At 48.3% G+C, this 19,234-nt stretch overlaps 1 protein-coding gene across 5 annotated transcripts in view; it reads right to left on the reverse strand.

Annotated features, from left to right (window-relative positions):
- Nucleotides 1-15,347, reverse strand: part of LOC144729059 (growth factor receptor-bound protein 10-like) — an 87,645-nt gene extending 72,298 nt beyond the window's left edge. For 2 of the 5 annotated variants that reach the window (XM_078608921.1, XM_078608919.1), the window contains exons 1-2: nucleotides 14,842-15,347; nucleotides 1,678-1,865 (exon numbers count right to left, since the gene is read on the reverse strand). In XM_078608921.1, coding sequence (XP_078465047.1) covers nucleotides 1,678-1,728 — 51 coding nt within the window. In that variant the 5' untranslated portion in view covers nucleotides 1,729-1,865; nucleotides 14,842-15,347. The remainder of the gene's footprint in view (nucleotides 1-1,677; nucleotides 1,866-14,841) is intronic. The other 3 variants (XM_078608922.1, XM_078608920.1, XM_078608924.1) reach the window with 2 other exon arrangements.
- Nucleotides 15,348-19,234: the final 3,887 nt, after the last annotated feature.

Genomic DNA, 19,234 nt, shown 5'->3' on the forward strand with positions numbered 1-19,234 from the left:
CTCACCCCCCCCACCTCCTTCACAACCCCGAGGCTGTGAGGAAGCACACAGCTGGGGAGACGTAACGCGACTTCTTGGCCACAGACGATGCACATGGAGCACTTTCCAAATCACGAATCATTTGGCAGCTACCGCGGATACGAAAAACAAAAATAAACGGACCGCATGCTCGAGCCTGCACACGCGCGCGCGCGCGCGAGCGCAAGACTCCCGAGTATTCGAGCATCGGGCGCCGTTAGCAAGAGCCTAATAAGGGCCCTCAATGCAATTGTTGATGAGAGACCTGCAAGGGGGATTAGCACCAATGAATGCTCGGGCACAGTCCTCTCCAGTGCTGGTGTCGACATCACCCAGGGACTTAGGTTTAGGTCACGCCGACCCAGGGAAGGGCTCAAGCATTAACTAAGAAATTTTTAAAACGCAGCAACAAGAAACCGCAAATCTTGGCCGAGGTTGGAGGGGGGGGTCGCAGACACCGACCAAAGTCAGCGAGGAACGCCCGCACGATTAACGAGAAGGATTACACAAGTACCGCCCTCTCGTTAGGAAAAACGCGACTGAGAAATAGCGGACAAGTCGGTTTTTTTTCCCTCCTCTGCCAATAAGGGATGTACTGTACCATGGCGGTTTCAAATATGCGTCATTACCCTAAACATCCCATACATTAGGCACGCCAGCACGTGCTACATGGATCCAGCTGTGTGGCCCAGCTCGTCACGAACGTGAAATATGCGTCCGATCTGCCTCTACGATTCCATCAGTAAACAAGGAGACATCTCGGTTATGCAGTTTAAAAAGAAAAAAGTGCAAGGTCTTGTTGCCAGCTTCATAATTTTATCCCGCTGCCCGGCCGTGGCATTCCGTACTTCTCCGCATCCATTTAAATTCACCCGATGTGAAGGCAGGAATCAAAATAGACGTCTGTCTGCTTTAGAGTGGGTGTGATTTTAAACAAAGTAGGCCATGGTGTGCAGGCATCATGGTCCAATTTTTTTTTTTATAAACTAAAAGTACTTAAATGGAAATGCATGACAAGCGTTGCTCTTCCGAAGAAAAATTAACAGGACTCCTCAAGAAAGCAGAGACTCTCCAAGGCTACAAAAACAAGCGTAGTAGTAGTAATCAAGTTCCGAGCCATTTCATCTGTATCCGACGACGTGGAGGAGCCTCTCACGATCTTGGGTTCGGCATTTCTAAGTTCGCCTTGTTCAAAATATAAAATGCAACCTAAAAATTAGAATAGGATTACCCCCTTTTTACTGGCAACAAAACAGGTGTTAAGATGTTAAAACACCAAATTGAAACCTTTTACAAGGAATCATGTCCGCATTAACCACAATACTTGTGATCAGAATGCAAACAAAAACGGATATATGCATGGTCTTTGAAAGTTATTGGTCCAGAGAAAGGCTGTCAAAGTACTTAAATGGAAAGCTGCTAGCCAGAGTTCAGAATAGATATATTAATTTTGACAACACGAATAAAGCAAAGCTGGAAAACAAAGATTTGAGAAAAGGTGACATTTTTTTAAATGAAAGTGCATTTGTTGCAAATGTTCTCGAATTTAAAAACCCTCTGAATTGGTGCCAATAACGGCACACAAACGAGGGATTACAAAGGGGAGATTACAATGACGACAAAAGCACACCCAACGTCCGGCAGAGTCAGTGGCCGCACCTGAAAGTACTGGCGTCGCAGGCAGTTGTGGGGCCTCCCTGCCAAATCCATGCCAACTTCGAGCCTCAAACTCCCAGTGACGGTTTCCAGCAGCTGGCACACGAAGAGGAGGCTTCCTCCCCCTCTTTCTCTGGATCGTCGTCGTGCTCACTTATTTTGAAAAGAAGCCTCGGGAAGTCTCCAGCACCCTAGGGCAGAAGGAAACAACATTAGCATCTGTGGGAAAATAAAAAGTAAAAACAAACAAGCAGACACTGTCTCCGAAGCTTACCATCATATCGGTTTTTCGTAGTCAATACAAATGGGTCCAGATTCGTTTTTGCGTTCAGCCACGTGGAAGTTTATGCCAGAATTATTGTCAATGCTTTCCAACTCCACGAGCCAAACAGTACTCTACTAAAGCGAATCAAATTCCTCTTACACAGGATGGTCTTGCAAATGAGACCATCCTGGTCTCTAGTTCTCACCGTGGTGAAACCAATAACATTCATTTGTTAGTGCCATCTACGTAGGACTCTTGACAGTGTCTGGTTTTACGCAAGGTCTCAAAGACAGATGTCAAGGAGTTGAACACACGAGGATTATGGTTAGAGGCTGTACGATTATTCGTTGATCACCAAGACACTATGCCAAGGCCGTACTATGGAAGGTGCGCTACAGATCATCATCATTGGCGTGCACAACAGACACCTTACAGGAGAAGGATGGAGGGGATGGTAGCCAAGGCTTGCAGTTAAAGCAGAGCAGCAACGTACATCGCATGCGACTTTGCGCGATTCGACAAACAAGGGAACTCATTTTCAATCTCACCCTGTGCCCAACCCCCTCATCGCCGCTTCAACGCTACAAGAAAAAAAGTTGGGTCGAAGGGAAGGAAATATTCAAGCGAAAAACCAAGGCTCCCACAACCAACGGATCCTTGTTACAATTCATTTCGTCAATTAGAAGCTGCGAGCATTGACAATTGAACGAGGGACAAGGTAGAACAAGCAGAAACGCGTCGCAATCAAGGCCCGACATGGCCGGGGCCACAGCTCGGTGCCCAACATCGACCCACCCCGACGTCAAAACAGAATATAAATTAACCCAGCCTTAATTAACGGCTCAATTAGTAACAAATAAATAAAAAGGTCAACGGCAAGCAAAACTTCCCACAATCCCATGCCGCCGTGCCAGATTTAGATGTTGTATTACGCGTTGCCGCTTTGTTATCCCGCCCACACCCCCGCGTGTACCCCCCCCCCCCACGGGGAGACCGGGGGGGGGGGGCAGTTCACTCCCGCGTGTTTTTGGGGTTGCACCGCAAGTTCCTGGCCACATCCCAAAGGCGTTGCTCCAATGTTCTAGGAGTTTCTTCAAGAACCAAATTCCACCCCCTCCCTCTCACCTCCCCAGGTCAACATCTCTCGACTTAGAAAATTAACCTGCTGTACCTCTAGCAGGCCCCCCCCGTGCAGAGGGAGGAAAGCCTGCCCAGGAAATGACCGGGAAACGCTGGCACTGGTGTGCACTGCACGTTGCCTTGTGCTGTGAATGCAGTTTGGGTTCAATAAAAAAAAGTTCCGAGTTTCGGCTCATTTTTAAAACACGTGGCACGGTCAGAACAATTAAATTTGTTCCTTGAGCTCCCAGCACGTGGAACAAACTGGGCAATCTCGTGCCCAAACAAAATGCACGGTGGTACAACTAAAACCCCCATTACACAGGGGGCCCACGTGAAAGATCCCAAAACCGTCAAGTTAATTCTTGAAAAACTTGGGTCACAGGATTAGAGCTTTAGCTGGCAGCGGCCCAAGCTTAAATAAGCACTTTGAAGCATAGTTGGTGGATCACGAAGTAGCCAGAAGGATGAGAGCACAGCAAGCCGAGGTGTGGCCCAGAGTGTTTTTCACCTCGGACACCTGGTGGGGGTTTCTCCGTTTCGACCCACGTGCGTCTTGGATACTGCACCACTTGCAACACTCATTTTGGTCAAGTCCCGTAGGACCGATTGACAAATATCAATGTGGACAATCTCCTAGTTTGTTTTTTATAGCTATATTGCATAACAACTCTGGAAACCACACTGGTCAAAAAAGTCAACCAAGGCCTTCCTGGTTAAATAAACATGGTTGGTTGGAGTTTATTTTTTGTTTAAACCACAGCAATTTATATCTGTAGATGTGTGTATGGTTTCACACTTAACACCAAGTCAACTCTGACATTGCCAACTCGGCCAGATGGAGGCCCATCAACTTCGTTTGGAGGTTCCCAACCACTCCCCCAGCCAACCCAACTCATTCAATCTCACTGGGCCACCTTTTCTTCTGGACGAAGAAATATTTTTCTCCCCCCCGCACATCGCACAGTTTGTACTCAAGAGTTAGGACGCCCAGAGCAAAGGAAACCGCGGTCTTTGGCGCCGTTGCTTATTTTTTTTGTCGTTAATCACGCACGACTGGAATGGGACCAGGAGATGTTCGTTTCTCAGTTCTCCCTCATCCAGCAACCCCTTTGCCCCTATGTACCCCATTCCAGGCCCTCCCCTCCAACCCCTTCGCGTCAATAGATAATTTGTGACGGGTCCAGCAGAAAAAAACTTAAGCTATTCTTTTTTACAGCCAGAGAGCAAAGACCGACCAAGTGACTTTTCCGAAGGCTGGGCCCTTCTTCCTGTTTAGCATGGTGCTGCTTGTTGCGCAAGTTGACTAAACCGCAGCCCCTTACTGCTCTTGGACAGCTGCACGAGCAATCATTTTAAAGGCACTGGGAGCTCGAGTTGGCGTCGGATTTTGACGAGGTGCAAGACCGCACTATGGCTTTGAGTTTACCAAGTTAATGACTACAAATGGATTACCATGATGATACAAGTTGTTGCCCTTTGATGGATAAGGGACAATTATAGAAGCATTTGTATAGATTCCTAAGCTACATTCGTACATTGAAAAGGGCAAGAGATTCTGTTTAATTCGTAGACAATATCATGGGCTGAGGGGACCCCTGCCAGTTACTAGGGAGGTGCTACAATTCAAGCAATGTTGAAAAGGAATATTAACTTGACAGTCCTTGGGGAGTAGTGACCGTCAACCCCTACTAAAAAACGGCAAATTAGCAAGACTGCAGAAACCACCACTCAAGTTAGACCTAAAAAAAAAGTCCAAAATAGTGCAGGATATTAATTTTGAACAACAAACCTCGTCCTAAAACCTGTTCCTGGCATCCTCTATATAAATATCTTCATCTGTATATATATGCGAGTCTCAAAAACCTCTAGGGAACTTCCCAACAAGGTAGAAAGCTGATATTCAGTACATCAGTAGCTTTTAGGAAAAAAAAATCTGAAAATCCGAGATTTTTCATTTTCAGCCCCCCAAAATCGATTTTAAGTGCCCCATAAAGATGCCGTGTCATTTAGAAAATGTTCAAAACACAAGTTTGCGGTTTTCCTAATTTGATAGCGCATTAAACAGCAAAATACATTAGAGAACTATTGTTCGAGATGTTTTGGATTTAAGTAGTTTTGTACAAACACATTTCGTTAAAATCATAATAATCTGAAAGCAGTAAATGGAGCTTCCCCCTCCGTTTTAAGTTCATTCATTTTAGTCTAATAAAGAAGATGGAATCTTTAAATAACGGTTTCCTATGGGTACGTGTTTAAATGAGAAATTTAAGCAAGTCGTCAATGATCTTTTGCAGAAATAAACTAGTTGTTAGAGTCTGATTGTAGAAAAAAGAAAATCTTATCAGGTTCATTATATTTATTCGAAACGTTTACCTGGTGCAGACAGGCTTTATGAACGAGTAGGAATATAGGGTACGACATACCATTATTATGGTTAGGCACACATACAGCAGTAGTTCCTTCCAGCAAGGCTCCAAGCCAAGCCTCGCAGCGTTTCAAAACATTGAAAAAAATCAAGCTCCTAATACCAAAATGACAAAAAAAACGCACACCATCCAAGATGACCCATCTCTGCACACGCTCAAAAAAAGTGGAGCACAGATTGCGACAACACCCACAAAGGTTTTGCTCAATACCATCCACACGCGCACACCGCAACGCCCAGCATGCCCCTCTACGCAACAGCGCGTCCTTGAAGAGAAGTGTGCAACGCGTCAACTTGACAAGCGGAGGCACGCACCTTCGGGCGCCCGCCGCAAGAGCGCCTCGGGCCACCGCAGTGACCACGAGGACGAGGGCACGACGCGCCGCACACGCGCGGTCACGGCGACCCCTGCAACAAGCGGGGCAACGGCGCTCTCAAATAAAATTGGGCAACGAGCCAATCCGCGCGGCTAAACCAGAATTTATTGGTGGCACAACGCCGACTTCTTTCCCCCCCCTCCTCCTCTCTCTCGAGCCGACGACTCGTGTTTACCGGGGATCTCGCACTGAAGCACGTGCCAACCGAACGCTCCAGCGCCCCTCAAGGCCGACGGGGTTCCGAGTGTTCCCGGTACGACCAAGACACGCGCATTGATGATGTTGGAGCAGTTTCTGTGATGCCTTCCAGGACAGTTCCCCAACCCAAGGGAATGCAATGTTAGTTGCAAGATCAGAGGATTAAAATTATTTCCCTTGACGAGATGTCCAACGACGATTTAAGTTTGGGAGGAAAGCTAAAAAACACATTTGTTCTAAAACTTAACGACCAAACTTTCGGCACAAAACGTGAGCAGCTTCCTATACTTAAGAGTGGGGGTGGGTGCTCATCTTTACCACCAAGCGGGATGGTGTATAGACACATTTCTATGGCAGTGGCAAGTACCCACAATGACCGGTTTACGTTTCCCCACAACGGTGGTTGCTCATTTGATTAACCTCAGGGTGGGAAGGGCTGGGGGGGCACCATCGCTGGGCCACCACCACCACCAGGTCAACTCTCCACCGCTGCGACACCCCGGCCAAAGGCAAATTAAGCAGTGTAGAAAAATAAACCCCAAGAAGGTGATTCAATAGAGTGCCTTAAAAAAGTGACTGACAGCACCACAAATCGCGTGACATTTTACTAATAAACATTAAAACAAATTAAAATTGCCAATTTGTAATACCATCTCCTCCTCTCAAGTTGCAAATCAGACGAACCGCATTCCACGTCCACTTCTGCGCAGCACTACGGGATCAATTGGCTTAAGAAAGCGAAAGTGGCTCCAGGAACACCGATGATGGATATTGCCTATAAAATGGCGTGATTTATTTATAATGTATACCACGTCCCTAACTTTCCAGCACTGCCCCCCCTCCACCCAGAAAAAAACACAAACTAAGGTCTTCCAAATTTACCGTAATCCAAACAACTATTACACCACGCTCTTCGCCCTGCCAGTGTAGGCCAAATGGGATATATATTCTAAAAGTATTTCGCTGCTGGGCAGCACTAACAGGCAGCCATGAGGTCCAGTGCAGTCACGGGAGGCAGGTTTAACCGGACCACACAGACGAACACTTGTGCACGGAGGGAGTGGCTGGGGTGCCAAGACCTCAGGTGGACTTTTTTTTAAAGCAGTTTAAAACACACTTTGCCAAAGTCACCTGCTAAAAATCAAAGCCAGGAGAATGCGGGACACTCGATGCATCTTAAGAACATGGGGGAGTTGAGACACCATGACCACAGCTTTGCTGAATAACAGATTGGCATCCGCCGAGACAAGCAACCTTCATGCGAATGAAGTTGCCGTTTACTTGGGAATACGAGTCAACCAAATTTGGTCTGAATACCAAGCAACACAGAATACCTAACATTAGTCCGTTAAGGATACACTTTTTTTACCATAATATAAAACACATATATAAAATAAAGTAGGTATAGGTCAAAAGCACTTTCATTCATATCGTCCAAGCAGGGAGCCTAACTTTACATCCAGACTGGGAAGGGAATAGGCTTAAATGAGCGATACAATTATGTTCCACGTACAAGAAACTTCACTCACGAAAATGTATTTCCAAAACGTAGCATATAGTCACGTGCCATAACACAATGATAGCAGGGACGTCTTGCATTGGAGGGGGGGTTGAAAACGACAAATCCTTGTGATGGTTTCAAAGCAAATGTCTTCAACAAGGCAGACGGCAGCCTGGTTGGTGGTGGACAAGCAACCACGGGGCACAAGCAGTGGCCTTGGTGCCAGGTTAGGGTGCCGGAGGGCCCAACTATGGGCCCAGAGCCTCAAGGATGAGTGACCCCAGCGATTCCCAGCAGTGCCCCCCCGCCCAAGCGCCACAACATTTTTACTCCCCGCTCCCAACCCAGAGAGGGCTGTTTAAACCACGGGGCTTCTGGGCACGAATTCAATTAGGGAATCGTGCAACCAGAAACGAAAAGCTTTGGCCTCCAAAACGAGTACCCGAATGTATAGGCACCCACTTTTAGCTTTACCGTTGGGACTTGGAGCAACGGCACATTTTTGGAATTGGACGGCAAAAGCCCCATGGTCCTTTGCGCGCCACAGTTAATCCGCGTTCTGCTTGGCATGAGATTGAAAAGCACAACAGCTGTCCGTTTTTGCATCTGGGTCACACCGACCCATCAGACGGCGTTTTGACTTTAAGGGAGGGGTGGGGAGGGGAGACGGTAAAAAGTTGACAGCTATTTTCGCATTTTTAATGCTCTATTCATCGTAAAAGCCTGCCAATGACGCAAAGGACATCTGACAAAACACGTGTTTCTCGGGTGTTACTATTGCCATGTTTTTGTAAACTAATCTATTTAAAAGAATATTATGGTGCACGCACAGCAGTAATGGTGCAATGCGCAAACACACACCACGTAAAGGATCAGGAGGCTGATAAGCTGAAATCTTAATCCCCCTTCTTATTAACCCAAGCACTTGACGCTGCTCCCGGAAACAGACCCATGTGCCACTGCGCACACAAGTTGACACTTGTGCAGCCAACACTTGTGGGTTCAATGCCAGTTTTTTGCGATTAAAGCAAAACCTCGCACAGAATCTTAAAATCCGCTTTCAATATTTGACGCCGTGGCGCCAGTGGTCGGCAAGCCGGACTCGCAAGCCAACAGATCCTCGGCGTAGCAAGGGGCACGCGTCTTGAACAGGTCGTGCCCACTCCCACCCAGCAGTAGAAATGAGGACAACGAGCAGCTTGGAAAGAAGTGGTTCTCCCACCGCCTCCAAGATACCCGGCCAGCGTGACATAGTAGGCCAAACACCCTCAAGAGGGCTCTCGCTCGACCTCCCCTCTAGAAATGCGAGGCCCCCCTTCTGTTAGTGGCGCAGCAAGCAATTGCAGGGACTGCACCTTTACCTTTTAATTATTAACGCCACTTTAATGGAGCGCGTGTTTTATTCCCGCTTTATTATTCTATTACCACGAAGCTAAACAGCAGCGCTGCAGCACTCGCGTCACGTGCACTGTATATTAATGTAATTTGTTTCGCCGTCAATCAAACCCGGCGCGCCACCAAGGCCACCAAGGCGAGAGCCTCCGAATGACGCCGCGTGTCCTGCCCAAGCCCGACAACTTCGCCTCTCGTCGGTGCCAATACGGCGCCTCCGGCCCGAGCAACGGGCTCCAATCCGTGTGCTCCTCTGCCCCGTCAGTGCCACTGCGAGTGTCCGAGTGTGCATTCTTCATCCCCCCCCACCCCCCCGTGTTTCGATGCAGGTTGTATTAGTAGCGTCCACACAACTTCTGCAGGCAGACACGAAGGACAAATTCTAGATTTGAAGCTTTCGTGACTGCAAGGATTCATATTCTTAGGGGTTGTTTTTCGGTAAAGTCACGTAGGTAAAAAATTCAAATTAATAATAGTAAAATAAAAAACCACGACGTTTCGGAGGCACACAAGTCTCCGTCATCAGGTGGAACCGTCACAACTAGATTTGCTGTATCAAGTAAAGTCACCTACGTGACTTTACCGAAAAAAAAACCAACCTAAGAATACGAAGGACAAAACCCACCATCCCCGGTTTGGAGAGAAGATTTCTGGGCAGCGCAAGAACAGGGAACCCCCCCCCCCCACACACAGCGCTTACAAGCGCCACAAACACCCACCCGCAGTACATTTAAATTTTACCAATTTCTCCATATTCAAATAGCAGTTACATACTGCACGCGCCCGATTTCGACACGCATGATAGAGAACGCTCATTAAAATGGCAAGGTTTATCGAATGGTCTGCAAGTTACTTGTGCGACTCGCTTAATATCTCTTTTTAAATCCTTTATATTAAGTTCGCTTGCTTGCGTGCTTGCGACCGTGCAAATCTTTCGGTTGTTTTTTAACCCATTTCCCGTGATCCAATCGAGCTGACATTTTGCACAGACTCGTTGTGCGTGACAATTTATTTTCGTGAAATTTTTTTCCCAAAATTTTACACTTTTTTGGAAAAAAAAAAATTCATATTTAATTTAAAATACAAATGTGATAAAAATGAAACTCTTACCTCAAGAAAAACAAAAATGAATAATAAAATAAAACCGATACCACGCATATAAAGGATTTATAGTGAAAAACTTTGTTTTTACGGGTTAATTTTTTTAATATCAGCGCTCTCTCGGTCACACGGGAAGTTGCAGCCATCGTGCACGGGGCTCCAATAATTACTAAATTTGTATTTGGAGTTCGATTGGTAAACAGACAGCTGCACCGACAGGCGGGTGATGAGGAATGACGTACAGGAAACGCTGCTACTGGGTAAACTCGTAAAATCTTATTAGTTTTGTTTACACATTTCATCATCTGGTTGCCAAAAAACGCATTTTTATTTAATCCTGGGATCATTTTAATTTGTGCAGTCGTATGCTGAAATTAATAAGTCACAACCAGGTTTGCCTCGAAACATTTGTAGTGTTGCCTCGATGAACTCCCATCCAGGTTTTGAAAAAAAAAAACACGTTTTTTGGTCAATGGCGCATGCCGCCGTTAATGGGGCACCATTATGACCAATCCCCAAATAAAGTGCACGACCAGACCGCCCACACTTGCACGTTTCGGGTCATTGAAGTCGCCCTGCGTCGACCACCAACGTTCGTTCACCTGCAGCAGCAGCAAGTCACAACCACAGCCCGGCGAGCCGCCAGAACGGGGCGAGTTTCGGCGCCGCCGCCGCCGCACACGAGGTCACGGCAGTGCAAGACTGAGATCCAAACGCCGATTAGCGGCCAAAACGGCGGAGGGGAGGGGAGGGAGCGTTAAACAAATAAACGCTGAAAATGTAGTCACATGGGGAGGTGTCTGCAATCCCCCCCCCTCACCTCACGTCAGATCTGGACGGGAGACATCTGCGTGCAAGCTCATCCACGTCTCAGATTTCCCCGGAATGCCATAAGCCTCGACAATCGGTCAGACCGATGTTTAGTTTCTGGCTAAATTCCCCACTTCATGATCCCAAGTGGGAAGAGACATTGCCTCTCATTGCCTGGCTGCGGATCATTTATCGCACCGAATGGATAAAGTAAATGTTGCTGTTGTTTGCAGCCATATTTCCTTTGACAACCAAATGCTTTTGATGGTCAACTTCACCTCGGCTCTCACATTCAGTATTAGTCGTGTTAACATTTTCCACTACGCATCTCATTTAGTACCAATGTGTTATCTTTTGGGTTTCAAAATTGTAATATTACTTGTTTTGTTGTACCCAATTTTGAATTTGCAAGCATACCCCCCCAGACCTCCCTCGACAGATCGAGTCCCTCCCCCAGTTATAAAAGTCGCACTCAACCTGGTGCACAGGACTCTACCGGCCATAGTAAAAACAAGAGATAAATGTATCCCCAATGTTTAGGACGAAATTATTTTCTCTTTACCTGGTAAGGAAGCATTGAAATGCAATCTTGCAAGCAAATTCAGGATCACATTAAAATAATTTCAGACAAGGGCCTCATCTCAAAAATCACAACACCGACCGCATTCTCCGGCTTATACGGCGCTCCGGAAACCACTCACTCCAAACGTGTGAGCGGTCACTGCACTGCTATCAGATGAGACGCAGCTTCAAGAGTTAAAAGCGCGTTTTAAGCCAGAAATATGGCATACCTGGGGGATTGCTTGAGTCCAGGCTTCCCTTGAAAGATCTATGTCACTCGGAACACCCACCTGGTTTAAATGCCTTTTGAGAATGGAATATAAACCACGTTTAAATGGTGCATTGCACCCAAGTGAAAGTTTGCATACTTGACCAATGAAAGTGCGGTTTAAAGGACACTTCAGTACTATAAAAAAAACCCCAACATAGTTTTGTCGGCAACAAAACATGCCGTCTCCCTGAGCGCCCAAGATTAGCTCATAGATCCCCCCCCCCCCAAGGCATCCTTCATTGATTCATGACCTTCATTTACAACCAAGTGGGGAGCTCCGCAGAGACGGGACGTCTTTTTTTTTTTAAACGAGCAACTTGACGGGTCACTTTCTCAGAGCGCCGACGACTCCCTCCACCAAAACGCAAGGCCAGTGGGGAGAGACGTGACCGGCACGACCTCTCAGTGGCACACGATCCAGAAAGCATTGCGCTGTGTGGCGTGCACGTACAAACCATTAGCGGTGCCGAACAGCATGTCCCCAGTGACCAGGGAGGGCTCGTCAACATAGCACTGCCGAGGCACAAGGCAGCAGCAGCCGTAGCCAATGGATAGACTTCTGCACCAATAATTCCAACCAAGGGCGACACCGGTATATACAGCTCTCTCGCCACCCTCATGCTTACAGCGGTGTCAAAAGGTGGCCACAATATTTGACTGTTGAGATGTTCGTCCAAAAGACAAGGGCTGTGCCGAGTCGTGCAAGCAATACGGTAACACCGTGACATGCAAGGCAAGGTTGGTAGTCGTGAGCCAACATTAGGAATCCCTATCGCACAATTTGGGGTCTAGAAAGCACCTTGTGAGCGTCGTATTGGTAGCATTGTTTGCAGGTAACATTGTTTGCAGCCTGCACGCACATTCTGTCCGACGAGTTGCACAATTTTCAGACGTCGGTAGAATTAGCTTAGTGCAAGGCCACACAGCAAGTCCCAAGTTGCGTGTAGAGGACCATTGACGACTTTCACTCAAGGGGCCTTTCACTGGCAAAATGCCATGAACGACAAAGGAGACATTAACAATAAACAGGTGGCAGGACGAGCCAACGGAGGAACAAAACGAACTGGGGACACTTAAGATAAACTCATAATCAAACTAAGAATAACATTGTCCAAGAGCTTGTTGTCCTTCCCCCACACCTCCGATTAGCACGGTTGGCTCGGTACGGTGCGAACGAAGTTAAGCATACACGAGACCGACCTCCACAACCTGGGGGCCCACCACAGCAGCGTAGCACTCACGTCCCAGGCGGTGGCGGTGTCGCCTGAAACACCGTCGAGGTTGCCGTGAAGGAGGAGCGCCGCCTCGAATCTCCCTACGGCTAAAGAACCCAACCGCCAAGGGCAGTGGGTGCGAGGGCAAGCGAGGTGCGAGGTGGTGGTCTTGGTAATCATATGGGCTGGAGGAATTTTTATCCCAGGGCGCCTGAATGTGGGGCATAACCACTGCTGTATAGGGACAGCAATGGTCATGTCAAGCAAAAGGGTGGCACGCGGCAGCTGTGGCTACAATAAGGGGATCAACAACTCCCTCTTAGCGGGTGATGCATTGGGCAGTCGCATACACGGTGACCACTGCACGTTCATGACATGCCACGTGTTGTACAGTGTCAAGATATGCAACGCAACACTGTATACTCAAACCCAAACTTACACGCGACCCTCTGCAATGGACACGCAGCGCACTCTGAATAATGTGCGCATTCATTGGGCGGACTGCAATGCACTTGTAAAAGCGGTCACCACATTCAGCACAGCGATGTATACAACTACCACCAACTCCACGAGTCTCGCAAGCGGGCATATTGAATAAGTGAATGGGTCCGACGTGGGTCTACTGGAGATGTTGGAGGCGCCGTCACGCACCCACACCACACCAACTTGCCTGTGCACAACACTGGCACCCACCGCCTCACGCACCGCACTCCATGTTACACGAAGACACGCATTTATAACAGCCTGGCCAGACACCAACATTAGGAACACGTTCCGTTTCCGAGTACGTAATGACAAGGACAATCAGTGGACAAGACTCGCGACAATTAATTTAGACCACTGGGGAACCAGTGGCACATGGAACCCACCGATCACCTTTGTGTATAACATGCAGAGATTAATTTAGGCCGGGTCTGTGACCGTTCAGATGCTTTTCCGGTCACAGCACATCCAGTAGATCTCTCTCTCTATGGACGTGACTGCCAGGTCACACGCCGAGGCTAACGGCGACCCGGGAAATGTTTTAGGAGGAAATAAAAACCACTCCGTACATGCGCCACGACCATGCTGCTCCTGCATTGGGCACACAGCTCATCGCCCCTTCGCTGGCCTGGTGGACCCCACCACCATCGGAGCGACCGCCGTTGCGCGCACCCACGAACGAGTCTGGAGCAGAGGCGGTGGCCACACCACCACGCCCAGCAGCAGCAGCACTCAATCCGCCGATTAACACGCAGCCAGCATCAAGAACTGTAGCACTGCATCGATTTTTTTTTATGGCCCAAGACGACCTAGACCGCTTTCGGCTCCCACTTTCCACCGCAGATTGTATCGTGCGCGCATCCCCCCGCCAGGAATCCAACGCGGGTCGCAGGGACCTAAGCGCAACGCCCCGCTCGAGCCGCACGGCTGCATCTGCAAAGCCTCTCCCGCACTGCGCACACGTGTTTGTACAATACAGTAGGAGCACGCATGCAAATACAAAGATCCCCCGTATAGCTTCACGCGGACCGTGCGGCCAAGTGCTCAAGAGCATCTCTTAAGGCGGACAGCGCGCACGAGAGAGGCCAGTGGCGGCGAGCAGCACCCCGCCCCGACCGCCTTCGTATCCCCGGCGCCTGATTATGTCACACCGCACCGGTGGGCGGGCAACTCGTTTTAACTGCCGAGTCAACCTAGCGGTCTCCCAGTTAAAGTTCTAAACGCGGCAACCGCTGCGACGGAGCAGCGGCCGGGACTCGAACTCGGGTGGCAAGAGTGGCATGGCAAAGTGCGCCTACCACTGCGTCACTGCTCGCGACACACACACACTCACACACGCGACACACATTCACACGTACACTCACTCAGACACGCGCCACACACTCACACACTCGCACGCTCTTTAAACGCCAACGCCCTAAACAAGCGCACGAACCCCGATACAGACCTTGTACGCTGTTGCATCACCCGGCGCTGCAGACGAAGGCGGCGATGCGAACGAAGAGGATGGTGACGATGTGAAGTTAAAAAGTGGCCAGAGCCAGACGGCTACTCCGCGAGTTGGAACTTGGCGTGTCGGAGTGGTGGCGGTGGTGGTGGGGCCCTTAGCCGTCCGTCTCCCTCCCTCCACCCCTCCCCGGTCCGTGTGCCGAGCTTTAAAAAAAATAAATTAAAACAGAAGAGAGAGAGCCCAAGGAACGCACAGAGAGAGAGAGCTGAAACAAGCCTCCCCCCACAAACTCAAACGCAACTTCCCTTCCAGCCAGTAGCGGTGAAGAGAGAGAGAAAAAACGAGGGAATGGATATTTAGTCGACGGAAGGAAGATGATATGATGGAGGAAGGAGGGAAGGAAGGATTGGTGACCGAGGATTGTGTGTCTGTGAAGGTGTGAGCCCTAGCTCTTGGCTGCTGCTGCTGCTGCTTCTTGTCATGAGGCTATGCCAGCAGTTGCAGGACACGCCACAATTTATGCTGCACGCGAGTGGGCGGGCCTGAGAGAACCCCACTGAATTAACATTAAACACAGAAGAAGAATTATTATTGGTGTCTCTGCGTCGCTCGCTCCCCACCACTCACTCGGTCGGCTTGCGTCCTCAGCAATGCGCACCGCCTTAATTCTAGATTTGAAGCTTTCGTGACTGCAAGGAATCATCTTCTCAGGTTTTTTCGGTAAAGTCACGTAGAAAGTAAAACAAATAAAAACAAAAATCACGACGTTTCGGAGGCAACACAAGTCTCCGTCATCAGGTGGGACTGTGACGGTCCCACCTGATGACGGAGACTTGTGTTGCCTCCGAAACGTCGTGATTTTTATTTTTATTTGTTTTACTTTCTACGTGACTTTACCGAAAAAACCTGAGAAGATGAGCGCACCGCCTTGTACACGGCTCTCGCTATTGTGTACGCACGCTCGTCCGGCTGCGCCGTATTAAACGTGAAATTACGTTACTTTTTTAAATGGCAATAGTATCGTTAGCGTGTCGTACCGGGACACAGGTGCGGTTAATGCGCTTCATGATGATAGACGTGCCAATTTGTGATGATGAATGATGCAGCTGAGAACGATTTAGGCGGAGACGCCGTCTCTAAATGTTGATGAGGGTAACTGGGATGATGGTGGTGATTGGATGATGGTGACTGTGAATCTCATGATGATTGGCAATCGCGGCCCCCTTCCCTCGCCTCCCTGAATGTGTGCAGCATGTGCCGGTGTTTCGATTCACCATTCACCAGTGAGACCACCTCGCCACCAATAATAACTCATACAAATAACTCGTAACCATCGTGTTTCATATTCTTTGGTTCTTTCGGTAAAGTCACGTAGACGCTCACGAAGCTTTAAGTCAAGATTCATCGCGTTCCCGTTAAGCGACATTCAAAATCTAACAATCACAATACAAGACCCTCCGTGTAGCCTTAACAGACTGTAGGGGCAAGTTTCGATTTAAAGCTTTCGTGACTGCAGGGATTCATCTTCTTGGTCACGTAGAAGGGAAATAATAAAATAATAAAAATAAAACATAAAATAATTCTCACGACGTTTCGGCCACAACGCAAGCAGCCGTCCTCAGGTGAAGAACAGGTCTGTCGAAACAACCAAGAAGATGTAGGGGCAAGTGTTGTTAGCGAGCACCTATGAAGGCCGGCACGGCACACGATGGGGTGGGTGGCCAGCACCACGCCCGGCCGCCTTTGTGGCGATGTTTACACACCGCACCAGGTACTCATTTGAGGCTAGGTCCACCTAGGGGAGGCCCAGAACCGTTTCAGATAATCGTCACTGGTGTTGGCTCCCCACAATTACACTCCCAAACGCACACACAGATGAGTAAACACTTATTTACCGGCACAGTACCGTGCACATTACAATGACTATACAGTATTTGCTTTGGAGTTAATCTGCTAAAAAAAGACAACGTGTACTGGTGGAAGGCAGTAAACATCACATTATGGGGTTAAATGTCTAAGGGTGAGGCACAGAACAGAGATATTCGTGCCAACGCAAGCATTTACATGATTTGCAGTGCACTGCGCGTTTGCAATCTCAACTCGGCGAGGTGAATTGCAATAATTGGCATGGATTTTAACGGCCACTCACTCACCCGGTGTTCATAGATTGCAGTATTTTGTGGCACTGCGTTGACAGTGGGTGCATGACCACAAATGACAAAAACACGAAAACATTCGTCAATAAACAAAGACCTTAAGTAGGTGACGTTTCAGACTGGGCTTTCATCAACGCACTTAGGTCAGAATAACTACAGTGGTAAATCCACATCCTCAAACAATACCTTGCAGATTGGCCAGACTCTTAACATGTTTCTATCGAGTTCTGTCGAAGGTAAGTTAGTTCACTGTATGAGAGCGCATTGACATTTAATTTTATCCAAAGAGGCTTGACAAATCTCAGCCATTGCAGCCAATTGCCATCACTGAGCCAGTGGTGGATATTCTACATTCCCATGGCGCCAGTGTCTCCCATAAGGACAACCACCAACAAAGTAGTAATTACTTTATCGACCCCATAAGGATGATGGGCTTTGAGTCAACTCAATTGGCAAACCCTTCTAATTGTGAACCCAGCGCTCTGGCCACAGTGTCACTTCTGCTGATATCATATTTTGTCGAGATAGTGCAAGCTTTTATCAGGGCTCGTGCCGCTGATAAGAGACAGCAAGGGCGTTCCGTGTGATGTCATTTAGACTCCAGACAAGACGACTCTATGACTGCGCACTGCGCCGCCGCTCTCCGTGTGACTCATGCCTCGTCTGGACTGTGCGGAGAAATAAAAGCCCCGCCGAGTCTCGCTGTTTATTTAAATAAATTATTGCAACAATTAGGGCTAGAGATAGGACGAGCCAAGCGCATGCGATACAATTATTGTGTTTTGGAAAATTCATAAACTCGTGTTTTGTATATTCAGTACCCTCGGGTACAAATCGGTTGTTACAGAGATGTCTTACGCGAATGTCTTACACATTCTCGTGACGGAGCGATGTAATTTCTCGTTGTGTTTCACAATGTTTGTAGAACGGACACGTGGCACTAAAATGAAACACGACGCTTATGACTGCAATAACATCTGGACACCAACATTTTCACTCACAGGGCAGATTCAGGACGAACCTCTCCACTCCTCAAAGTCTCGTGCTGAAACTCTTCCCAAGTCACCATCCAAGAGGCTTTGTCTCCCGTGGGATCCGACGCTAAATAAGATAGTCAGCAGGCGAAGCCCCGTCGACCTCTTACTAATAATGTATTTATTACTATATACCGTTTTTTTAAAAATATAAAACATTAGATACAGGGGCAAAGGTGCAGCCTCGCAATCGCTCGCTCACGCCAATGCTAGCGGAAGGCCCCACTACGCTCACAGGTATTTGGTGACTGTTCCATGCTGGCCATTAGAGGCGCCTTGGGAAGAGCGCATGGCTGGTATCTGTGGATGTTGGTTCAGGAGTATGACGATGACAAGAGACGAGGCGACATTCCCGTAACACGATGCTTCCCGTACCTCCGATGAGCACGAGTGGTTACGTGCGGTGCGAAAGAAGTTCCACATTGTACATACATCCAAGGGCGACCTGAGAATTAAAAATACACGGAGATATTCGGGTGCTGATAACAGAATCTGTACTCACATATAAAACACTCAGAGCATGCACACACATGTACAAACTGGGAGTTGCAAGTAGCTTTTAAGTTGTAAAAGTGTTGTTTTTCAGAGTAATAATTATTTGGAAATTAATTATGCGGATTTAACAGTATACAGTATCATATATGAAAAAAAATATTACCAGCATTTGTTTGTATTTATGTCCTTAAAGTTCATCAATAAACTTACTTAGCCCACGAATGGAACGCCCCGAGATTACGGTCACCGCATGGAGATGGAGCAACGGAATTTCAGCGTGGACGTTCACATCTCAGGAGCGTGAGACAGCTTGAGGGAGGAGACCTTCATCTAGCAGTGGATTGACCATGGCCGATGATGATTGGTAATTAGGTTGCATTTATGAATGATAGATGACTAAGGGATTTTTATGTATGTGTAGTGTAATAGCGCCGGCTGTAGGGCGGCAGCTGTGGTGGACAGACGGCACACACGCCGGTGAGGTTGAGCACGGTGCGTGTTGGCAGGGCGGAGGAACTGGGGCAAGGGTCACGGAGGACCCCGTCTGGAAGTCCCTGGAACTTGCTGGGAGGTTCGAGAAGGGGGCACGGTCAGGGCGGAGCCAGGCCACGCCGGGAGCATAAAAGGAGCCGAGAGCGGGGGGCTCAGGGCTGCCGGTGCTGGGAGTGGACTCGTCTCGTCGTTGTCTCGTCGTCGCTACACGTC

The sequence above is a fragment of the Lampetra planeri genome, chromosome 31 (genome assembly GCF_965212315.1).
Source record: "Lampetra planeri chromosome 31, kcLamPlan1.2.h2, whole genome shotgun sequence".
In the NCBI taxonomy this organism is placed as follows: Eukaryota; Metazoa; Chordata; class Hyperoartia; order Petromyzontiformes; family Petromyzontidae; genus Lampetra; species Lampetra planeri.